Source organism: Chelonus insularis, unplaced genomic scaffold (genome assembly GCF_013357705.1).
Source record: "Chelonus insularis isolate UGA/USDA-ARS -01 unplaced genomic scaffold, ASM1335770v1 contig_71_pilon, whole genome shotgun sequence".
NCBI classification, from domain to species: Eukaryota; Metazoa; Arthropoda; class Insecta; order Hymenoptera; family Braconidae; genus Chelonus; species Chelonus insularis.
Genome location: NW_023276721.1, coordinates 705,942 through 722,718, shown reverse-complemented (window position 1 = coordinate 722,718; position 16,777 = coordinate 705,942). Strand labels below are relative to the sequence as shown.

General features: G+C 33.1%; 1 protein-coding gene across 4 annotated transcripts in view; it reads left to right on the top strand.

Moving 5' to 3' along the window:
• LOC118071093 (uncharacterized) overlaps nt 1-16,777 on the top strand; it is a 76,578-nt gene that overhangs the window by 42,731 nt on the left and 17,070 nt on the right. For all 4 annotated transcript variants that reach the window (XM_035090052.1, XM_035090051.1, XM_035090049.1 and 1 more), the window contains 2 exons: nt 10,652-10,740; nt 16,091-16,383. In XM_035090052.1, the coding sequence (XP_034945943.1) occupies nt 10,652-10,740; nt 16,091-16,383 (382 nt within the window). The remainder of the gene's footprint in view (nt 1-10,651; nt 10,741-16,090; nt 16,384-16,777) is intronic.

The window sequence follows — 16,777 nt, the reverse complement described above, 5'->3', positions numbered from 1 at the left end:
TTATTTGAATTCTTTAAATATTTCCTGCATTTTGAGTCGATACTTCAGCGTCATCTGGTGGCAAAATGAAACACAGGACGTAACAAAATTTAATGTAGAGGAAATTAATTTCTTTTTTTTTTTTTATTATTAAGCACCTTAAACGAATACAGGTTTATTTTGGCTATGCCAATATACAAAAAGAAGTATACATATGTACAGATACAAAATAGAAAAATATAGAAATATATAATATTATGTTACAAAGCTAGATGAATAGCTTACAAATACAGTTTGCAATTCACGAGGTATTTGACAATGCATAAACACGCGGAAATATTCGGCCTTTTGAGCATTGCTTGAAAATCAAGCTGATTGTGAAGCTTAAGTTTTTTAAAGTCGTTGAAATATACTTTACGCTGGCTGGTGTATAGATCGCAGTGCCATAATACGTGATCCAAGTCTTCTACATTCTTGCTGCATTTGCAAAGATCGTCATCGACTATGCCTATGCGCTTAAGGGATACCCCAAGGTTTAAATGATTGGCTCTATATTTATTTATAATAACTATTGTCTCTCTGTTGAGACCTTTGTGGAAGAACCACGGTTTGGGACCATCATTATAAAACTCCCGGAAGTATATCTTACCCGTAGTCATATTATCTTTTTAATTTTTTCGCGAGTGTTATTCGTGAAAGACTTTTTAAAGTCTTTAAAAAGATCAGTTAATGGCATGGAAGGTGGAGACTCGTTGCTAGAAGGTGGATGAAGCTACCATATTCAATCAGCGACCGCACAAAGCTTCTGTACAGAGTTAATGAGATTTCAGGGTCAGCCCCCCACCAAGTACAACAAAGAAACTTGACTATATTCAAGGCTTTATTGCATTTATTTAGAATGATTTGGCTGTGTGAATTAAAGGACAGGTCATGATCAAATTGTGTACCCAAAAAACGAGCATTATGGCTAGATTTTACGATGACGTCTTCGATTCTAATGCTAGTGCTATTTTTTTTTTTTTTATCAAAGTGGAGAAAAACAGATTTGTGGGGAGCTAGTTCGAGTCCGAGCTTGCCTATATTGTTGCTAAGTGTTTGAATTGATTGCTCCATGATAGTGATGCCTTCGCTAGATGATTTGACACTAGTAAAAAGAGCAATATCGTCAGCGAATTGAGAAATTGTGACGTTCGAGGGAATATCATTATTTTTATCTGCAACATACAGTAAATACAAAACGGGACTGAGCACCCTACCTTGTGGTACGCCTTCATTTATTGTGTGAAATAAATTTTCATTTTCTTGAGAAAGAGCAAATCTCTCATGAGTCAAATGTTTTATGAACTTGATCATTCTTAACAGAACACCTATTAAGGCAAGTTTGGAGAGAAGTATATCACAATTTACGTTATCAAAGGCTCTACGGACATCCAAGAAAGTAGCTAGAACTTCCTTGGAGTCCATAAAGACACGTTCTACCGTGAGTTCAAGATTAACGAGATTATCATAGCAAGACCGACCAGTTCTGAACCCTGATTGACTTTGTAGAAGGAGGTTATTGTGTTCAACCCACCATTGTAATCTATTTTTGACTAAGGTTTCATAGAGTTTGCATACGCAAGAGGTCAACATTATGGGTCTAACCCCGGCGTTATTAGGTTTATCTATGAAGTGGATAAAGACTTTTTTCCAGGCATCAGGATAGCAGGAAGTTTCATGCATTTCATGAAAGATATACAATAATATTAATTGGAAGTTGACTTGCATGCTTTGGAGGACCTCGAAGTCAATGCCGTCAATACCTGGAGCAGAAAAGCTATTTTTAAGGTCAAGAGCAGCATCGAATTCAGCAAAGTCAAAGTGCGCCTATACGAGATAATCTCTGCACTCGTTGGTAAATTCCCACCTTCTGAAGGCCGCTCTTCTCAAGCGCTTGACACGACTACAGTCAGACTCCCACCAGTAGACAGGGTTATTAATTTTTTTAGATTTGAAATGCCTATTACGTGAAATAGAGGACCTTACAGCTTCAGTTATTAAATCAAGGAAAAATTGGTATTTATTAACGGCAGATAAATTATCGAAATCAGAGCTCAGAAACTGGGAATAGTTGTCACCGAGAAGCTTAACAAACTTGCTCCAATCTGTGTTGACTGATTTAAGCTTAACGGTTTTTTTCTTATAGAGTGCTTCGCCAACGTTTAATTTCAAGAACAAGGGAAAGTGGTCAGAACCCCAGGTTTCATCCCCTACTTTTATATCAATTTTATCGACGAGATTACATGTAGCGAAGGCTAGATCGATGTTAGATTTAGTAATTACATTAGAACCGACTCTAGTTATAGAATTATCATTAAGAAGAAATAAATTACTGTTGTCTAGACTATGCGCGAGCTGTACACCATTAGTGTCAGTGTCACGGCAGTTCCACCTTTGGTTATGTGAATTAAAATCACCGAGAAGGATAGTACACTTATTTGAATCGATTGTATTAATTATCTGGTCCCAATGACCTTGGGAAAGAGTGAAACCGGGAGTTCTGTAACAAATTATTATGTCTACAGCAGGTTGCAAGTTAGTAATACTGAGACTGCAGATTTCAACAGAAGGACAGATAGATTGAATGCTATTTATTTCACTGAACGCCAGAGACTTACGAAGTAGTACCAGAATGCCCCCTCCTCTTGAGTGAATTCTGTCCTGACTGAAAGTGGTGAAGCCTGGGAACTTGATGACGTCATCAGGTGATAGCCAGGACTCGACGCAAACAAAGATGTCAGCTACCTTGAGGATATGCGATTCAAGCTCTGTCGTACGCGGTGCCGCGCTTAGATATCCGCGGAAAATATCCATGGCTAAATATCCGTGGATAAAATAACTGAATGACAAAATAATCGTATAACAAAATAACCGGAAAGAGAAGAAAGAGTACATATTAAAATTATTTACCACAAAAATAGATTACAAATTAAAAAATTCTACCTCAATATGTAATCTGTTTTGTTTGATGTCGGTAAAAAGCGATTATTTACTAGTGGCGACATCTTACAGTAATATATGTAAGTGAATTCACACATTTTTGTTATAAGTATAGTATGGTAGCTTGTGACAATTGTATTGAGAGTATTTGAGTAATGAATTAATTAGTAGTCAATGAGTGATTAACATTGATCGTTATAATAAATAATTATAATTTAATATTTAATAATGACCTTAAAATTTGTGATGTCTCAAAAAAAGCAAAGACTGTTATTTTTAGATGGATATTTATTTTCACGTAAAAGTGTTAACAAAACAAGTATCACATGGCGTTGCATTTGTTATTTTACAGAAGTAGCTTGCAAATGTATTGTTCATACAGATTCAGAGAAACGTACCGGTTAGTTCTTTATTTTTATTTTCTATTTAATTGGTTTTGTTTATTTATTGGTAATTGTATAATTTATCCATATATGTAAGGTTATAGGTGTGTTACCAGATCATGAATACCCAGCTGATTTATCATTCGTTGAGGCCAAGAAAGTACAAAATAAAATACGTAAACGTGGTCGACAATGTGATGATCCTCTAGGACTTGTTATTGGAAAAGTAGTAGCTGATGTTTCATTACCTGTTACTGCTCGTTTGCCTAAAATGGTGTCAATGGTGCGTAGTGTTCAATGTCAACGTAAGAATGAAGAAATCATCTTTCATGAACCACGATCTTGTAAAGAGTTAATAATTCCTGAAGAATATTGTACTACCGAAAAAGGCGTCAATATATTATTTTATGATGGTAGTAACAAAAGGAATCGTATTCTAATTTTTACCACTGCATTTAATTTAAAATATCTGTCAAAGTGTGAGCAATAGGCTGGGGATGGTACGGTCTCGTCTGTACCGTTAATATTCAAACAATTTTACACATTATATGCCTCGAAAAATGGGCGAATGCTTTCATTAGTGTACATGTTATTGCTTGATAAGTCAGAACAGACATATATTGAGGCATTAACGGTATTAAAGACTGCTGTACCTACATTGCAACCTGACCGTTTAATGATCGACTATGAAGTTGCATTTATTAATGCATTCCAAGCTATTTTTCCTGGAGCTGAAGTTTCTGGCTGTCTATTTCATTATAGTCAGTGTATTTGGCGACATATGCAGTCATTAAAGATGCAACGTTTATATAATTGTGATGTACGTTTTGCGTTAAAAATACGTATGCTGATAGCTTTGCCATTTATTCCAGTAAATGATGTATGTAATGCTTATAGTAAGCTCGTAGAAACTAAATATTATGTCGATCATGAAGTTGAATTGCGTCCTCTGTTAGATTATTATGAAAGAACTTGGATTAGAGTTTTGTCACGTAGTGGAAGAAAAAGATTAAAGCCTTACTTTGCATTACACTTATGGAATTGCTATAATGCTGTATTCTCTGATGAGATTCGATCCAACAATTCAGTAGAAGGGTGGCACAACACATTTAATGGCAAAATACGGGTAGCATGCATTTTGAATACATAAACATAACCCTCCTTGTCTATCCCATGGGTTTTGTTTACGTTGTGTTTCGTTTAGGCACGTTTATTATGATAAAATACTCGCAATGAGTGTGACAAGCGCTGACATATCGCTTTGTTTCTCTCACAGCAGTATCGTGCCGAAAGGGTGTTCAATATTTTCATTGTTTCGAATTTTTCCAACCTTTAGAGGTCAATAACTTTTTACCTGTTACAGGTAAGGTTGCGAAGATGCGGACTTTTTTATGTAAAATTGTAGCCGCTACAACTTTTGTTTAAAATATTTTTTCATATTTATTATAGTTCTCGAAAAAAATAAGAACAAACATGAAAAAATGCATAAAAAAGCGTTTAAAGGGTGATTTCAACCCTTTCCCGGTGTCGGAGCTCACTTTTTTTTAGGGGAAACTAATTCTACATCCCCTACAAATAGTCTATTAAAATTTTGTCCATTTCAAGATTTCACGATTTAAAATCTAATATGACTGGACTATGACTAGTACGAAGGCAATACCAACTGTCGTGAAATTTTTTAAGTTGGTACATAACGTAAACTTAGAATACATGCCAACTAACGCTGGTTTTCAAAACGTTGTGAATAGGTAAACACGTGAGCTCTCAAACAATATTTATATATAAAATTATTATTAAAAGTGTTCTAAGATTTGTAATTGCAAAAATATAAAAATTATTTGACATTTCTAACATATTTTTGCTGAAAATTATGAAGCTAGTAAGAAGAAACAGACGGTTTATAACACAATCTCAATTGAAAACAATTGAAAAAGGTGTAGAGAATTTATCAAAGTGAAACAAAAATAAGAAAACAAGTGATGGCAGTGCAAAGTGTTGTATACGGGGAAACCGTTTGATAGACATTGCTTTTCTTGCTAGTCAAATTGAATGTAAAAAATGTGACAATCCTTTTTCTTTGAATTTTATACAGGAAGAATTTAAGTTTGGTTTGGTATCAACTTACAAAATTAAATGTAATGATTGTCTTTTTATCAATAACATATGTATATCAAGAAGGGTTTCCGGGAAAAAAAGTTCAAAGACACTTTTCGACATCAATTGTCGCGCAGCCCTAAGTAGATCACATATTGTAACTAATATTACCGATTTGAAACATAATTCTTATATTTTTTGTAGCATGCATTGATGCAGGATTTGGTCATGACTCGTTGATAAGGTTTTTTGAATGCATGGATGTTCCACCTCCTCATCCACGAAGATTTTTGCTGCAGATGCATGTACCACTGGTTGTGGTATGAGTGCACGAGGACATGATCAATCTGATCATGAATGCTGTGGTAATTGGTCTGGCAGTTCAAAAGCTATGGAAGCTGCTATGGGTGTACGGTTAATGCTAAAAAATGATTTATTTAAGGAAGCCAGGGTTTAAGTTGGAACATTCAGTGGTAACGATGATGCTTGTACTTATTCAGCAGTACAAAGACAGGCATCTCATAACATACTGACATTATCCGATGCAAACCATGTTCGAAAGAAGTTTGGGTCTGATGTATATAAACTCAATTCAACTTACAAAGAACTAAATGGTCCTGTTATACCTTATTTGAAGAAATGTTTCAACTATGCATTGGATCAAAACCGGCATAACTCTGGAGATACTCAAAAAGATTTATTAAATATCGTCAATCATGTTTATAGTGAGCACAAGAACTGTGGAGATTGGTGTAAAATCGGAGATAATCCTCAGTATGTATATAAAAATTTACCAAACGGGGAACCACTACAAAATAATAATCTAAAACAAGCTCTGAAGAAGTGTCTTGAAAATTTCAGCAAACGAATAACTCGTATTGCTCACGGTGGTTCACCACAACCCAATGAAGCATTCAATCACATGGTTGCAATGAAATATCCGAAAAGTTGACACTATGCAGAGACAAATTCATGTGAATATCGAACTTTAGCAGCTGTTTGTTTAAAAAATCTAGGTGCTTCTTATATGAATGAAGTTTTTTCTGCAGTTGGTTTAGAAGCAGGCGATAACATGAAAAAATATTTATCAAGAAGAAACACACTTCGTGAGAATAAATCATTAATACAGAATTCTGTAAGTTACAAACGTAAACGTTGTCAAAATAAATTGAAAAAACAACGTAAAACTTATTGTCAAGAGAAAAAAGAAAGAATATCTTATCAGTCAGGCAATTTTAACATCCATGAAGAAGTAGATGATGGTGATAATTATACAGCAGAAAGTCCAATGGTAACGGTAGATTTAGAAACAACAAGTTTTTATGCATCAGCTGATATACTTCAGATAGCAGCAATATGTAATAATCATCACTTTGTTAAATATATTTTTCCTCTTGAGCATATTGATGACAAAGCAAGTGAAGTTCATGGTTTCACAATAATTGAAGGAAATCGATGTCAAAATAATGTGGTGGTTACAACTACTCCTCTAGTTACAGTTGCCAAAGAATTCTTAAAGTTCTTAGAAGCTTGTGGTCCAAGAGCTTTTTTAGTTAGACACAACGTCATAAGACTTGATGCACCAAGAATCATTCGATGGCTATCAAATATAAATATGTTCTCAGATTTTCAGCAGCTTGTATATGGTTTCATCGATTCCACTCCTTTAATAAGTCAAGGAAAGATACAAAAGCTTGATGAGCTTGCAAAAATATATTTAGTTGACGAAGCATGGAGCAATGTTATTAAGAACGCTCATGATGCATTGGTTGATTGCCAAATATTACAAGAATTATTGACATTATTCAAAGTAGATTGGGTTCGATTAATAAGCAATGTTGTGGAACTAAAAGATATTATAAAAAAACTAATCAACAGCAAAAATAAAAAACTATTCAACTATTTCAAGTACTATTCTTTATGTTAAGATGTTTTTTACTGTGGGTCAACTGTGCCAATTTTTTATAAACCATCAATTTCCGGTGAAATTGAATAAGGACAGTCATAAGGGCCCATGTATTTTTGCATAACTTTAAATAATTATATCTCCTAAACAACAAGTAGAAAGTAGAAGAAGTAGAAAAATATCTTTTTTTCTCTCTCAACTCATGGAGGTATGATCTTTCAGAAAAAATTTAAAAAAGGGGTAGTCAACTGTGAGTGCTGCCAATGCCAAACTACCTTAAATTGTCATTACTGGAACTAGAGAGACTCGATGTTATGCTGATGGCGTCTGTAGTGGCTCTGTCTGGGTCGAGGCTGTTGATAATCTTGAAGAACCTATACTTTATGCTCCTTGCTGTCAGTGAGTGATATAGCTCTCTCAAGTTAACAGCTAAAGTGTATCAGTTCGTGGTTGAACATAGGATATATGCAGCTTTTTTCCTGAATTTGCTCGATATATGATTTGAACTGGTCGAAAGTGAATTCGTACTTGTACTGATTGGTATCTATAATGTTTTTAATAGGTTCCAGCGCCTCATCTAGAGAGAAATAAATCCAATAATTTGTGTTGTCGTAATTTATTAGCGGAAGCTAAGTATATGTGTAAATCCTGCATCGTTCAGTCCAGCTCTAATGAACGAAATTGACGACGTTAGGTGTATGTGATTTTTTTGAAAAAGGTTTTCCAAAAAACTGTGTGAAACGATGAGAGGCACGTTTGAGATGATTATTCTCTTATGAGAAGAGATGAGAGGCCTCATTTTAATCACATTGTTGGAGATGACGAGTTGCTTGTGAGTCGTGGTGAGCTGATTAGCGATTTGAGAAGACGATAGGTAAACACAGATTCTATTGTTGGAGATTCTAAAGATGAACTTGATGGACGAAGGCGAGACAAGGTTAGATATGGCTTTGGCATACTCTTTAATAATCCTTCCACGTCGTCGCAGATTATCGCTTGACTTTTGGTTGGAAAATGATCAGTTGAAGCGGCATCGGAGTAAGTTTTTGACGTTGGAGTTGAGATGGTGAGAGAGTAACAAAGTAGGATCCTCTGTAGACAAAAGCCTTTTCTTAAGATACACAAAAAAGAAGAAAGAGAGTAGCAGAGTACTAGTTGGAGCAGTAAGCTCCAAAAAATTGGCACGTTAATATTATATTACACCAATCGTATATCTTAGAGAATGCTCGAACTAAGGTAAACAGGGGCCCGAGAGCCCAAATAAACACGTCCAAACGCTTCGAAGGAACAAACGAAACTCAGAAATTTCATTCTTCTGAGAAGTTATTGCTCATTGGAAATAAACATGAATGTAGGCAAATGTACATTTACAATAAAATTTATCATACCGATAATTTTACATCGTCACCTCTTATAATAAACTATAATAAATTCTCATACCACCTGCCTGACGTTACAATAAATTGTGCAGCTTCATCACATGCATTCTATGAAAAAAATTATCTACGAACTTGAATCTATTTAGCATACGTAATTAATGATGATTCAATGAATTTCAGCAGTTTTATAAATATTAAAAATTAGATAAAATATAAACATTTATTATAATTTGTATATAATCTTCGGTTCATTGAGAAAATGAGATTGCGGGGAAGAGAGAAATATGAAGTTTTGTGCATTAGAATATCTGCTAATCACGTGACATAATAGACAGAGTGAGAGAGAGTGACAAAAAGAGGAAGAGGGCGAAAGTTGGGTGACATGGCGTGAGTAACGAGCAGTTATTCTTGATTGATCTGTTCTGGACAATTAAAACAGAATCGATGCGATGTATGCGAGTCCTATTACTATGATGTTCTTTTCTTCACTGAAAGAAAGTTACTTACGACGTGGCATATATAGAAACAGACTCTTACTGTATATAAGAAGTATACTTGTCATACTAAGTATATTTGTCATAAACAATCGAAATATCTGCAATAAATCCGAGTTCATCAATCTGGATATTGTCTCTTCTACTGAAAATAGCTACAAACAATGTTCCATGACTTGAAACAAACTCTCTTTTTTATAAAATAGTTTTTGTAACAAACCATCGTATATTAAGTTTTACAATGGAACTGAAATTTCTTTCATCGCATATTTTTGAAGTAAGACTTCTTTACGCACGCTTGACATAGGGAGTAAGCCGACAAAAGCATAACAAAAGCGTTACGAAAAGTGTGATCGTATGCAAGATATTTGTTTTCTTCTGTTTATTACAATTAAATTTTTCATAAACAATTGAAAACGGAGGTAAAGATTTTTCCGGGGGGTATCTCCATTTTTCACTGATTAAACGCATATGAAATACTCCACAACTTGCCCAGGATGATTTCGCTCTACCAGTTAAACTATTTCATTACTCAATATAATTTGCTTCAAATCGTGCCTGTATCTGCAAACGTGTCTCCTTCCTTGCTTTCTGCCGTTCTTTATACAGCCTAAATAAATTTATTCACAATATTAGTGTATCTAAGCACAATTAATTTATTTTTGATTGCGTCCCAAAAACAGAACTATATCCAAAAACGAGATCCATAGAACATTCGAGTTCATCTAACGGGAAATTTTTTCTTACAGTGAAGAAAAAAGGTTACTAACTACATAACGTGAATTTGAAAACACTTTATTCAATTATGACAATTAAATGTATTATCGACAGTTGAAAACCTATCTGTGGCCCTAGTCTGGTTCTGCCGTTGGACCTATGTAAATGTTTAAATAAATAAATAAAACGTGATTCATGTAAAGTATTCGAATTTATTTAATAGAGGTATTTTTATTGAATATTAACTTAAAACGGACAATAAGCCATTCATTCATTTAATTAATACATTGGAAGTATACTCGTATACTTCTTAGAATGATTGTGACCACGAGAGAAAGGTCCGCTTGAGATGACATTCAGATGAGACTGATAAAGAAATGACTAGAAACTGAATTAAAATACATGAGAAATGAATTTAGAGGCGTGGCCTAATCTGTATTTTGATGACTACTCAATGGATAAATCTTGCTTTTAATTTAAATGAAAGCTAATGCTCATAATTAGTTTCATATTAAAAATTATCTCGTCACGTTAATAAGTGATTGAGGTAATGCTATGTAGAGTTACGTTTAAAATTCTGTCAGTTTACTGTAAAGGCAAATGATTGGAAACTTAAAGTAAAATAAATGTGTATTGCCGTGTATGATAGTTTGAAAAATAATCTATTTTTTATCAAAACTAAAAAAAAATTTCATTAACTACATGCTTTTTTATCTGCAGATATTTGATGATGAAGCGAGAGAAATACGGGCTAGAGCTGATTCTATTCTACGTCGCATCCATGTTTATGTTCCACGACCATCAGCAAGGTACAACTAAATTTTATTGAAATTAACGAACAAAAATTTTGTTTTACCACGTGTGGATTTATATTTAATTATTTGCTAGACCATTGAATTTTGTCTTCTGAAAATCCAATTGTTCAATATTTAATACGTTATAAATGAAAAATTACTTAACATACTAACATAACTAAATTCCATTCACTCTTAAGTTCTATTGTGTTCTGACTCGGTTAGGGGTATTCTATCGACGGCCTGACATTTTTCTCCCCATCAAATAATTAGATAAATCAATGTCTCTTCTGCTAACTCATCTACGCTAATTAAACTATTTTATTCATTCATAAGCGTACATATCCTTTTTTTACGACCTGGAACTGTCGGTTAAACGGTATATTTTTGTGATCTTTAGACAATTCATGTTAAGTTCAATTTTAGTTTTATTTTATTTACTTCAGTTAATGCTTAGATACTTCCAGACAACTTCAGTTTTAATGCAAACAACGTTGTGGACATGTTTATGCATTATTGTGCCCAGTGACACTTGGATTTATTATAGTACTTGAGAGATCCTTCGCTTGATCATCTTCCGGGGTCTTGAACCATGCTCGCACACACTTTTCAGTATGTTACGAATTCTCTTCAGTATGTTCGAGAATTCTCGAAGCTGAGTGACTTTGTACTACCAAATAGTTGATTATTTTCTGGGTTACTATTATGTGTGTCAATCGAATTTGTGATTGATTTAGTATCACCAGAGAGCGTATTAGTAAATTAAATCATGTTCTCGTTCATGAAAAGTACACTGTGCAGTTTAAGTTGCACTCAGTAATCATTGAAGTGATCAAGTTATCCCAGTTTTCGTGAAAGTTATTGTGATTATTCATAACTCCAAAAATCTCTGTTTAGCGTAGTACTAATAAGCCTCTTCTGTGCTCTCTAAAATCAGAGTGGTCTTACAAAAAAGCACGACTCATTTTCTCTCGTGTTGAACAACCCTCTAATTTTTAGACTACTCAAGCGATTAAACTCCAAACTCGGAGAAACCTGAGAAATTAAGAAACTTAAGAAATGCAACACATACCTCAAGTATTTCTACACACTAAGACGAAAGCTGCTTATCCTTGTGATCAGTGTCAGAGTCCTGAGCACTACTTTTCAGACTGCTCCTCATTCAAATAATCGAAATAGTCCACGAGATACAAACTCGTGCTTACCTCTCGGCTTTGCTTTAATTCTTTTGATTATCATTTTATAAAAAATTAATCGGATCATATGTGAAACTCATTGGGGAAAACTGAGTGTGTTATTAGTAACTTGGAGGACAGGATGACATTAGCACATGAAGTTTCGGCTTCAGGAGGGTTGAGGATCAAAGAAGGAGAGTCATTGATGATTTGGGAGATACATTGTCATTGTTTTCCAAGGAGAAAAAGATTTGCAACATGCGTTTTTTCCCTTTCACCGTTTACGTAGCAAGAACGGTGTTAGATAGGAAGAATATGATACTTTTGTTTGTAGAGAATTGAATTTGAAGAATTTCTAAGTTAAAATAGCTTGAGTCATGCAATTGTAGTCAACTTAAAAAAAACAATTAACTTTATTATAAAACTATTGGCTGCCAAATACAAATGATGATTGCACTATTTAAACAAATTTTTGTAATTTATAAATGTAATCCATGCATAATTGCATTATGCAAACTATTTTAATTTAGAAATTTTGCTGGATAATGTTCATTAGTGTAATTTTTTAGGTCTCCTAAACCACAAGAACTGATTTGACTGTCTTTGGTTGTTCGTCTATATGTCTGACCTTGTTAGAGATCTCTGAGTACTCATTTTAATATAAACGTTGAGTAAAGTACACAAAACTGATGAATCACCTGTTCAAATAACGATAGATTTGTCTGCGTGATTTGCCTGGATCTAACTGTTTTCACATTATCTACAATTTTTGTCGAAAATATTTTTTGATATCTATTATAGTTTTCGCTAAAAACGCGAAAAAAGGGGGTTTGGAGCAATTTTGACCCTTTTTCACCCTGAAGCTGGGTTTGCAACCCCCTAAAACTATTCCTATTCAAATCTAGCATGTCTAGGAATATTCCAGCCAAGTTTGACTGAGGTTGAAAAGTTCCCATTTTAGGTCTAATTTGACTGGACTATTATGTCGATAGGTGAACTAAAAAACCTTTAGGTATCTTGGATATCAGTTAATTGGTAATGGTACTAAAATCATTACTCGATTTCAAGTACCAAGTCAAAAAATTTTTTTCATCGAAAGCATAGGATTAAGAATTTTACTTTTCTACTTTGGAAGGAGTGGCGTTCTTCTAATCATTCACCGAATCTATGACGTTCAAAATCAAAACTTACAGTCGACTGCTCTTCTTTCCAAATTTTTTCTAAATGACCACATCTTTGTGACTGAACAGAAAAAAAAATTTTCGATCACTTTATTAAGCAAATAAGTTTAGAAAAAAAACGAAATCAATGACATCAGAAAACAAACCAATTTACACAAAAATGACAGTATCATTACGTAGAAGAAAAATTCACTAAACATCAGGATTAGAATTAGATATCAATTTATAATTGAACCGTCAATTTATAATATAGGAATTAAATATTAAATTCATGAGAAACAAATTCAGACAGGTCAAAAAATAAAATAAACAAGTAATCGAGATGTCGTCAAAACATCAGGTTAATGCTGGTGTAAATTGAACACTCTGCTACGTAATAAAATCAGTTTCAATTTTTCGACACCATATAAACGTTAATATTTTCTTAAAAAAAAAAAAAATGTTGAAAATATATACTTACAATCGTTGTAGAAAAACGAATTGATTTGAATAATCACTATTGAAACAATGCACTTGAAATAAACACGATTCGTGACGCATGAGGTCCGCACAATACAAAGAATAATATCTTCATATTCACGTATACCTATGGGTTGACAGTATAATGTCTATGAATTGGCGCATGCGCTTAAACGCCTGCATACACCACGCATCACAAATGCCCGGCGTCACCGACTGTATTCATACATAAGTCTGTTCTTCTCTCACACATTAGATTTATGTATTAAACTTAAAAATTTGAGATTACATCGAAATCTCGATAAATATGATAGATAAGGTAAATTGGCGTACGAATTTTCTTTCAGAATAAAATTTCAAAAAAAAAAACCTTGACTCACGGAACTTTAACTAAATTGTTTATGGGTTAATTTTCATTTTAAAATCAAAGCTTTCAGTCATCATCGAGAAACAAGGAAAAATAATGTTACAGCAAGAACTGTGAAAGTTACTAAAGTTTTTACGTTAATTTTGCGTCTAAAATTTTCAGTTTTTGTAACATGCGCTAATAAATTTTATAGGTTCTGAAATTTTTACGGTTGTGTTTATCAAAAATTCTCTCAACATTTATTGAAAATTGTTGAAAACATCTTAATTATTGTACTGCTAAAGTTTAAATTTTCCTAAGATTTGTTACTTGCAACAAGACTACAGTGAAAGAACCGTAATTTTTGTTGGAATTTCTTCTCCGTGTAGTCAGACTCGTAGATTACATTGTGTATGTGGCAATAATCCGTCCGTACAATGCATCACAAAGATCATAAGCGTGTTCAGAAGTTATAAATCTCCAAAGCGATGATCAGGTTTGTCACTTAAATGATAGAATATTAATTTTTTGCTAAAGATTACTTATGAAAACACGTGTTTTTGAAACAGTACAAAAAAATAGGTCTGAGCACACTTTGTCTGTACTAATACGACGAACTTCCCATTAGTAATTGTTTATAAAAAATTTATATTGTAATAAACAATGTGTAATTATGGAAAGTCATATCTTGTCATAAATAATATTCAATATTCATTGTTCATTACAAATTTATATTGCTACAAGCAATATGTCATTAGTGAAAGTCATATTCAGTTGTGAATAATAATCTCTAGTCACTAATGACTTCATTTTCGGAAAAAATTGTTATTCTTTCGCTTAAAAGTATTTTCAACAGTTAATCTTTTCATTTATTTATTATTAGTTTTTTTTTATATAAAAAAAAAACGCTTGAACCGAATTTGTTCGAATTTCACTCGGATTTTCTTTATAATAATATCTTTCGGATAAACTTTGGTTGAAGTTATTATCTTAATCCGTTCTTGAGATATCGAAAACAAAAAAATGCTGACGTACGTACACATACACATTCTAAAAATTGGTCAGTATGCTCGCAAATGTCATGAAACGTGGAGATATGATGAAAATTCAAATTTCACCAGTTGACCCAATTTTAATAACTTTTTAGTGGGAAGTTAAAAAGGAATAAATGAATTATGTTCGATAGAAGTTGTACTGGTCAAAATATGAAAAGATTTTTAATTAATATAAAAGCTATTGATTAGTGCATGCCAGATGTCGATAATTGATTGATCTCAATACGGCAGACAACTTCCAGATTAGATGTTCGTTTAAATTGAGGATAGACCTCATGGTGAATTCCCTACATAATAATTAATAAAAAATTATCTCAGTTGACTTACTATAACAAATATTTTTTGATACTTACAATGAAAAACTGAAAAATAGAAGTTATTAGAAATTTTAGAAAGAGTATTAAAACGGAATATAATGGTTCAACAATTCACCTAGCAAAGAATCGTTTAATAAACTAAGAGTAAATTTCAACAATTAATTAGATTTATATGTGTATATCCCTCTCTTGTAATTCAGTCAATTAAGGAAGAAATTTTCTATTGATCTAGCTTTCTCTTAATACTAGTGCAACAGCAGTTCCGGGACGATGTCCAGTTGCTTAAAAACGGATGAAAACATCATAATTTTTCAGTTATAGTGATTAATATTTCGGGTCGAAAACTACTCAGCATAAACTCGTTTTAGCTAAAAGCAAGGTGAATTCGGTTTCGTTCTATGAAGTAAGGATTGCATGCTTAAACTAACTTGCTGCTAGATTGCAACTTCTTTAATACTTGTGAGTTCATTCTTAATAATTAGAGTTTCTGTTTATTAAATTATTTCGAATATTTATGTATTGAGTTGATATTGATAAAATATTATTATAAATAACAATCCCTTTATCTCTGAATGATTCTATATTGTTCGTATCGAGTAGAAAATTGTTATTGCTATAAATGATTGAAAATAGATTCTTAAAATCGAACGAAAGATATTATCATTAAATTGGGACGATACAGAAAAGATATTTGTTAAAAATGACTTGTAACAATCGGACAGCTGATACGTAGACAAACTATCGATGTTGTTTCAAAGTTTGGCACATAGTTTACGATATTTGTAGTATTTAAGATTGTAAATAACGTTCGTTGTTAAATGAAAATTTATAGTGATTTTGTAGAAGCCATCGTGCCTGAACGTCTGCGGAGTGATGATTATATCCGACGTATATTAACAGCCCGGAAAAATACAAAAGAAGAGAAAACTGATAGTTGGTATGGATCACCGGAACATCGTCATCTTGGAAATGGAAATCTCGCTGCGATAACGTACAGTGCTGGGAAACCGATTTCGCGTAGACGACCATATTACAAAGTTTCGGATTTACGTCCAGCTGACATTCAAAACGATGTGAATTTGCTCAGTTTCTACGCAAAACATCGACATGCAGCAGCAAGCATCCGTAAGTATATATCAAGTCATTATTCTGTTAAATGATCCGGTAAAAGTGTCCGGAATAATAATTTACGTACGTGCAAGAAGTTCGTATACGAGAGGTAGGATACATCCACAGTCATAATTGAACTATTTCATAAATAATAAAGAATCAAAGGCACTGAAACGTTTACTGAAAATGAAATAAAAACCTGACAATTTTCGTAACGATATGAGACAATAAGTATAGAAATCTTTTCAACAATTACACGAAGAAAAAACCATAAACTTGTAATTGACACGTAGCTATTCTTTCCCGTACATGTTCATTGCAAATCATTAAGGCCATATTGTTTGTAATAGGAATATATGAAATACATATTTTGTGTAAAGAATTAGCAAATTGAATTATGGGTACAGAG